Source organism: Phacochoerus africanus, chromosome 14 (assembly GCF_016906955.1).
Source record: "Phacochoerus africanus isolate WHEZ1 chromosome 14, ROS_Pafr_v1, whole genome shotgun sequence".
NCBI classification, from domain to species: domain Eukaryota; kingdom Metazoa; phylum Chordata; class Mammalia; order Artiodactyla; family Suidae; genus Phacochoerus; species Phacochoerus africanus.
In genome coordinates, this window is record NC_062557.1 from 20,386,260 (window position 1) to 20,393,836 (window position 7,577).

General features: G+C 54.6%; 1 protein-coding gene across 1 annotated transcript; it reads right to left on the bottom strand.

Moving 5' to 3' along the window:
* Positions 1-1,179: 1,179 nt before the first annotated feature.
* Positions 1,180-7,440, bottom strand: LOC125115111 (tubulin gamma-1 chain). The gene is made up of 11 exons (XM_047758905.1): positions 7,305-7,440; positions 6,867-6,979; positions 6,493-6,660; positions 4,899-4,967; positions 4,537-4,616; positions 3,975-4,101; positions 3,418-3,504; positions 3,118-3,267; positions 2,505-2,657; positions 2,260-2,421; positions 1,180-1,610 (listed from the first exon to the last, which is right to left on the bottom strand). Exons 1-11 carry the CDS (start codon positions 7,351-7,353, stop codon positions 1,413-1,415), a joined length of 1,356 nt encoding a protein of 451 aa, XP_047614861.1. The 5' UTR covers positions 7,354-7,440; the 3' UTR covers positions 1,180-1,412.
* Between the last annotated feature and the right edge of the window lie 137 nt (positions 7,441-7,577).

Here is a 7,577-nt window from a genome sequence, read left to right on the forward strand (position 1 = left end):
GATTCATAGTATCTCCTATGTCATAGGGTTGTCATGAGGATTAAGGAAGACAAGGTGAAGTCTCTAGCGCAGGGAGCCACGCATGTCACTGCTACCACAGTCCTCACCTTCCGGGTATACAAGGGCCCACGTGGGGCCCTCACAACCCACCACAGTCTAGGACAACCTGCTTTGCCCCTCTTGATCCTGAAGATTTAGGCCTCTATGTATTTACTGCTTCCCTACAATCTTGCACCAGAAGTGGAAGGCACTGGCCTTTGAAATAACTAGAGAGCACCTGGGAAGAGAATTATGGCGCCTTAGGAGTTCTTGCTTTGGTGCCATAGCATCAGTGGCATCTCTGGAGCAGTGGGACACAGGTTCAAACCCTGGCTTAGCGCAGCAGGTTAAGGATCCAGTGTTGCTGCAACTGCGGCTCCGATCTGATCCGTGGCCCTGGAACTCCATATGCTGTGGGGCAGCCAAAAATGAAAAAAAGAGAAAAAAAAAAGTAGTGTGTTAACTTTAGATACGGGCCCGTATTTGGCCCTCCTTACAGTCTAGGCTTCAGATTTGGTCTCCTGGTTTGACTGTCCTAGACACCAGCTGCCTGACCAGGGCTCTCTGGGACTGGCTTTATGGCCAGAACTTTATTAAAGATATACATAACTGGGAGTTCCCGGTGTGGCTCAGTGGGTTAAGAACCTGATTAGTATCCATGAGGATGTGGGTTTGATCCCTGGCTTCGCTTAGTGGGTTAAAGGATCTGGCATTGCCGCAGGCATCCTCCCTGCTGGCAGGAAGATTACAGGCACTCAGGCTGATTTTATTGCTTGCCCAGGGCTTGGTGGTGGGTGATGGCCGAGGGCCAGCTGCTGTGATGACCCACAGGACACTGACATAGGAATGTGAAACTGGCAGAATGGTCACCTCTACCGGGAGGGGTGGGAAAAAACTGGGACACACAGAGCATCAGATAGACAGCAAGGCAGTATTTGTGGGCCTTGTTACCCCAAAAAGGAATGTCTTAGGTGAGTCAACCCCACCCATGTTCTCCAGCATCAGGCAAGAGAAGGAAAAGCCAGGGGAGGCTGCTCGGAGTTGAAGGTGTAGGGAGTAGAGGAAGACCCGATCAGAATGATGGAGAAAGAAGAGGGACCCCCTTTCCCAGTTCTCCAAGTCTTCAAAAAGACCAATGACTTCATTTACATCCAGTGCTTTATTAAACATAAATAGTCTCGTAAGAGGAGAAGTGAATGTGTCCCCAGGCCAACAGAGAGCGTGCGTGCGTGTGTGTGTGTGTGTGTGTGTGTGTGTGTGTGTGTGTGTAAGAAAGAAGTGCGAGGTCCCTGATCTGTGCTCTGAGGGGGTGGTCAGTCAGGTGGGGCCTGGGCCAACCAGTAAGGCAGATGAGGGTCATTGTCCTGGGGGACTCACTGCTCCTGGGTGCCCCAGGAGATGTAGTCTGGCCGTGTGGCTGCGTGGTACTCGTCAATGAGCTGCTGTACAATCTCCCTGGAAGTATCCAGCTCGTCAAAGTTCTCCTTGAAGATGTCCTCCTTGCGGAACTGCTCCAGGAAGGCCTCCCGCTTCCGCAGCTTGTCGTACTGGCGACAGGTCCGCTCAAAGAGCTTGGGGTGTGCAGAAAGCAGGGGTCATAGAATGTCAAGGAACAGCATGGCTGAGAGCCAGGGAACCATTTCTGGGCAATCTCCACAGTAAAAAAAGCCAAGGCACAGAGTTCCTGCTGTGGTGCAGTGGGTTAAGAAGCCAACTGCAGGGGCTCATGTCATTGTGGAGGTGTGGGTTCAATCCCTGGCCCAGCGCAGTGGGTTAAAGGATCTGGCATTGCCACACCTGCAGCTCAGATTCAGTCCCTGGCCCAGGAACTTCCATATGCTGCAGGTGCAGCCATTAAAAAAGAAAAAGCCAGGAATTCCCGTTGTGGCTCAGCAGTAATGGATCCAACTAGTGTCCATGAGGACAGGGGATCAATCCCTGGCCTCACTGAGCAGGTTAAGGATCTGGCATTGCCGTGAACTGTGGTGCAGTTGCATATGCAGCCTGGACCTGGCATTGTTGTGGCTGTGGCATAGGCTGGTGGCTACAGCTCCGATTTGACCCCTAGCCTAGAAACTTCCATATGCTGTGGGTGTGGCCCTAAAAGACAAAAGACAAAAAAAAAAAAAAAGCCAGAAGCAGAGATAGTAAGGATGCTGAAAGGTGAGGCACAACCAGGACAATGATTATGGGAAAATAGGTGCAAACTATGAGACTCACGGAGGAGATGCTGGTGTGGTTGGCCATCATGAGCCCGCTGACCCTGTGGGCAGAAGGCAGGTAGGGCGACTTCCTCGACAGGGCCACCTGGATGCTGGCTGGGCCCCAGGGGATGAAGTTGGCCAGCTTCCGTTCCCGGATCCGCTGCAGGCTCTTGTGGACCTGGGGCGGGCACAGGCGTGGTGGTGGTAGCCTCTCCTCTACCCCTGTGGGCTCCGGGGGTAGAACGAAGGGGCCGCACCTACCTGGGTGGGGTCCACCTCCCCCTGGATGATGTTGAGGATGGCGATGTAGCAGTGGTTGGTCTGGCGATCCCGGCCTGTGGACACCATCACGTTCTTGGGCTGCAGCAGCCGCCTCATGACGTCCAGGACCGTGGTCTTCCTCACACTGGCCACCTGAGAGGACAGGGGGCCCCGGGGACCAGGCCAGCACTCAGGCGCAGCCCAGAGACGCACGGACAGAGGGGAGCGGGCACCACGTGTCCCCGTCAGACTCGGGGTGGTCTGCTCTCGCTGGGGACTGTCCTCAGACTCAGGGGCACCCAGAGCCTCTGCTGTGGGGTCCGGATGTCAGCCCTCCCGAGCTCAGCAGCCCCCGCCCTTGGCAGGAGCAGGAGCAGGAGCAGGAGCAGGAGCAGGAGCAGGAGCAGCCCGCGCACAGCCCAGCCCAGGCCCTGCGGGGAGCCTCGGGCAGAGGGAAGAGGAGTGCAGGTCAGCCAGGAAGGCGCCCCGCCTGTGCCTGTGCCGGTCCCCGAGCCCAGGGCGTCTGGGGGCTGCGAGGGGCAGCCCGGGCGCAGCAGGGAGAGGAGAAGAGGAAGGCGGGTCAGGGCCTGCTGGGCCCGAGGGCTGCTCCTACCGACTGGTCCGTGGTGAGCGGGGTGTAGCCGGTCATGAGGAAGTGGAGCCGCGGTGTGGGGATGAGCGAGGCGATGAGGCCGATGAGGTCGTTGTTCATGTAGCCGGGGTAGCGCAGGGTGGTGGTGCTGGCCGACATGATGGTGGACACCTGGGGGCGGGGTTCGTGTCACGGGCCTTGGCCCGGGGGTCCTGGCTTCCTTGGGCGGTGCTCCAGCAAGGCGGGGTTGGGTTCCAGTCCACAGGGGTCCAGGCGCGGGGGGGGCGGGGGGGGTGTGGGGGGTGTGCGGGGTGTGCTCACCAGCTGGTTGATCTGGGAGAAGGACGGGTTCTGGATGTGCAGGCGGTCTGTGGCGATCCGGTTCAGGGCTGTGTTGTCCAGCACCACCTGGGGGGACAGGAGAGGGACAGATTTATGGGGAAGAAAGAACAGGTGCTCTGCCTCAGTCTGGGTTCTGAAGCTTAATTTGCTTGGCGCCTCACGGACAGAGGGACTTGCATAGGAAGGTTCAAAGTGCACTTTTAAAAATGCATGAGGAGTTCCTGTTGTGACTCAGTGGTTAACGAAGCCGACTAGTATCCATGAGGACGTGGGTTCGATCCCTGGCCTCCCTCTGTGGGCTAAGGATCTGGCGTTGCCATGAGTTGTGGTGCAGGTTACAGATGTGGCTCGGATCCCATGTGGCTGTGGCTGTGGCCAACAGATACAGCCCTGATTTGACCCCTAGCCTGGGAACCTCCATATGCTGTGGGTGCAGCCATAAAAAGACAAAAAATTAAAGTTAAAATTAAAAAAAAATGCACGAAAATGATGAAATGGGGGGTTGGGAGTGGAGAAAGGTAAAATCCGGGACTCACCACACAGTCTGCGTTCTGGGTCAGCCTCTTGAGCGTGAGCAGCGAGTTGTAGGGCTGGACCACCACATCGCTCATCTCGTCCTGGTTGGGAAACACTGAGTAAGTCTGCACCAGCTTCTTGGGGTACCTAGTGGAGTTTGAGAGTGGATAGTCAAGGGCACCAGACTGGAAGCTTGGTAAGCTTGGGGCTCCCAACAATGGTCAGGAAGTAGCTAAATCTGAATGGGGAAATTGGGGTGGGGTCACCGGATGGCAGAGAAGGGAATCTTGACTTTTGGAAGTCTGTAACCCAAAGAGGGGAAGGGCAGAGAGACATCTTAGGATCTAGGGTTTAACTCCAATTGGCCATACTCCTTGAATCTTCACTCAAGTCTAGGTGCAAGACTCCAGTTCCAGCCACTGGGAATGTGATCAGGTTCTTGACCATTGTACTTGCTCTCCCTTAACGCAGGAGGGAGTAGAAGGGCCCTTTCCTGCTCCAGTGGATAGGAAGATTTGTCTGGAGGGCCTCCAAGTCACCCGGGGAACCAAGTCCTCCCAGCCCCTCAAAACACAGACTTACCTGTCGTTGAGCCGTTCTAAGAGGTAGGAGCCCAGGCCAGAGCCTGTTCCCCCAGCAATGGAGTGACACAGCACAAAGCCCTACATGGGGAAGTGGCAGTCAGCATCTAGGTATCTAGGGGTAGGACTTCAAACTCAACCCATCTCATTTCTTGGATTCCGCTCTTCCCCGGACCTCTCTTCCATTTCCCCTCCCCAACACAATACAGCTTAGGAGACCCTGCCTTGTCTCTAGCAAGGCCCTGTGGCTTCTGTTCAATGCAAAAGGTACATGGGAGGGTCTCATACCTAACAGGGGGCCTCTAAAGGGTTTTGCTGAGCCTTCCCCACGTCAGCTCCCACCAGCATTCCTGAGATGCTCACCTCTAGACTGTCACTGCCATCTGCCTCCCGGTCTATGATGTCAAAAATGTCCTCATGGATCTTCTCTCCCTGTATAGACACGGCAGGGGTGTGTGTCATCGTGGGACAGAAATATGGGATAAGGGCTGTGACCTCGGGATAGCCATCCTCGAATCTCCTTATGGCACCTAAGAGTTCTTTTTTGGAGCACAGTGGTCCTGCTTTTTTTTTTTTTTTTTTTGCCTTTTAAGGGCCATACTTGCGGCATATGGAGATTCCCAGGCTAAGAGTTGAATCAGAGCTACAGCAGCTTCCAGTTTGCACCACAGCCACAGCAACACGGAATCCAAGCCGCATCTGCAACCTATACCACAGCTCATGGCAACGCTGGATCCTTAACCCATTGAGCGAGGCCAAGGATTGAACCCATGTCCTCATGGATACTAGTTGGGATTGTTACTGCTGAGCCACGATGGGAACTCCCTGCCTTTTCTTCTTCTTCTTTTTTTTTTTTTGGCTGTCCCACAGAATATGAAGTTCAGGGACCAGAGACTGAACCTGTATCCTGGTGCTGCTGAGATGCCACCAGTCCCGTTGTGCCACAGTGGGAACTCCCTTTTTATTTGCATTGAAAAGGGAATATTCCACTGTGGTTATGAGCAGGCCCTCTCTATCCGGATTGCCTGGGTTCCTATGTGAGCTTTAGGCCTAGTTAGCCGAGTGACTCTGGACAGGTTACTTGATCTCTATATACCTCGGTTTTCTCATCTGTCTAATAAAGGTATTTACACAGGTCCACAGTATCTTACCTACAATTCTTTGGGTCAGTTACGTTTCTTTTTTTTTTTTTTGTCTTTTTGCTATTTCTTTGGGCTGCTTCCGCGGCATATGGAGGTTCCCAGGCTAGCGGTCTAATCGGAGCTGTAGCCACCGGCCTACGCCAGAGCCACAGAAACAAAGGATCCGAGCCGCGTCTGCAACCTACACAACAGCTCACGGCAACGCCGGATCATTAACCTACTGAGCAAGGGCAGGGTTCGAACCCGCAACCTCATGGTTCCTAGTCGGATTCGTTAACCACTGCGCCACAACAGGAACTCCAGTTACGTTTCTGAATTCAGATATTTCAGTCTCAAGGAAGGCCATATGATGTGAATAACACATGCTAAGAAAAATGCCAGTGGGGGTCTGAAGGGGTGCCAATCAGATACATTAATATTTCTGCAATGACAGGTGTGAGTAATGATAACAAGTTGGACAGAAACTATAAATTAGCCTGCTTCCATGGAGATCTGGTTTTGCTGCTAAATGAATAGTTAGCTGGTTTCAGAGTGTTTTGAATTCTGGAAAACCAGAGACTGTGGACCCATAGTACCTACCCATAGGGTTGTTGGAAGGTTTAAATAAGTTACTAAAGGTAAAAGCATTTAGTATGGCCTGGCCCACAGCACTTGCTAATGCAGTCTCTTAATGTTACATAGATGGCTTAGAAAAAAGAACTTTTCTTAGCTCATGTCTCTTTCTTTCTACACTCTTACATCCTCCATCTGGCTTCATCTCTCTCTAGAAAATCACAAGAATGGGGTTCTTCTGCCAGGGAGTAACAGCAAATGACCTGGGAGAATCCGCTGGCCCAGTTGTTGCCAGCTCCTCCTCCATGCTCCGACAGGTAGATGTTCTCTGGGTTGTAGAGCTTGGCATAGGGGGAATTGAGGATGGAGTGGATCACCCGCGGCTCCAGGTCCAGCAGCACCGCCCTGGGGATGTAGTGCTCATCATCCGCCTGTCAAGGGGAGTCCAGGAGGGGGCACAGTCAGCTCGGCCCGCCCAGTCTTCCAGTCCTCCCAACTCTGGCTCCTGCTCGCCCTCCCTCCCCTCAAGCCAGCCGCCCTGGCCACTCTGTTCAACGGGCTTCCTAGTACCAAGCCACTGCCCTTCCGTTCGGGCCCCCTGGGCCACTGCCAGCCCTGGTCAAGTTGCTGGGGGCACCTGGTAGAAGAAGACGTCCTTGCGGTCAGTGCCCTCGGTGGCGAACTCCTCCACGATGCCCTCGGGGCTGATGCCATGCTCGGCGCACAGTTGTTTCCAGAACTCGAACCCAACTGGGGGTGGGGGCATGGGCGGGCGGGGGAGAAAGAGGATATCTGGTTCTGGGCAGGTTCCAACGAGGAGCTGGGGGCCTGAGCGCCTGGGACCAGGGATAGGAGGTCAATCCTCGGGGGTATCCCGTGTCAGAGGAAAGGGCTATATGTCAGGGACCCCGCAGGGGAGGGCCTTTCGGGGTTGGGCAACTGGGCACTGGGTCAGGCATGTCCCGCCTTCGGAGAACTACGACTCTGGGAAGGGCAGATGGAGTCCAGGATCTCACAGCGAGATACCATAGACAATAAAAAACCTGGCTAGTGGAAGGACCGGAAGTTCGCTCACTCTGATTGCCGCACTGGCCCAACTGTAGGGTGATGATCTCCCTCGGCATCGCTCCTCAGGCGCGGGCCTTGCAGCAGCTCCCGCCAGCAAAGCCGCCACTCGCTAGCCCGCTAGCAGCACTACGCAGGCGCCAAAACAACCTGCTCCGCCCACGAACTCTCTCGGTTCCAATGAGAAGTGAGTTCTGGTGATGGCACTTCCTTATTCATTCGGCCTCAGTCTTGCAGATTGCGCGTGCGCGGCTCCGGATTGGTGCACTCGGGACGTACTTTG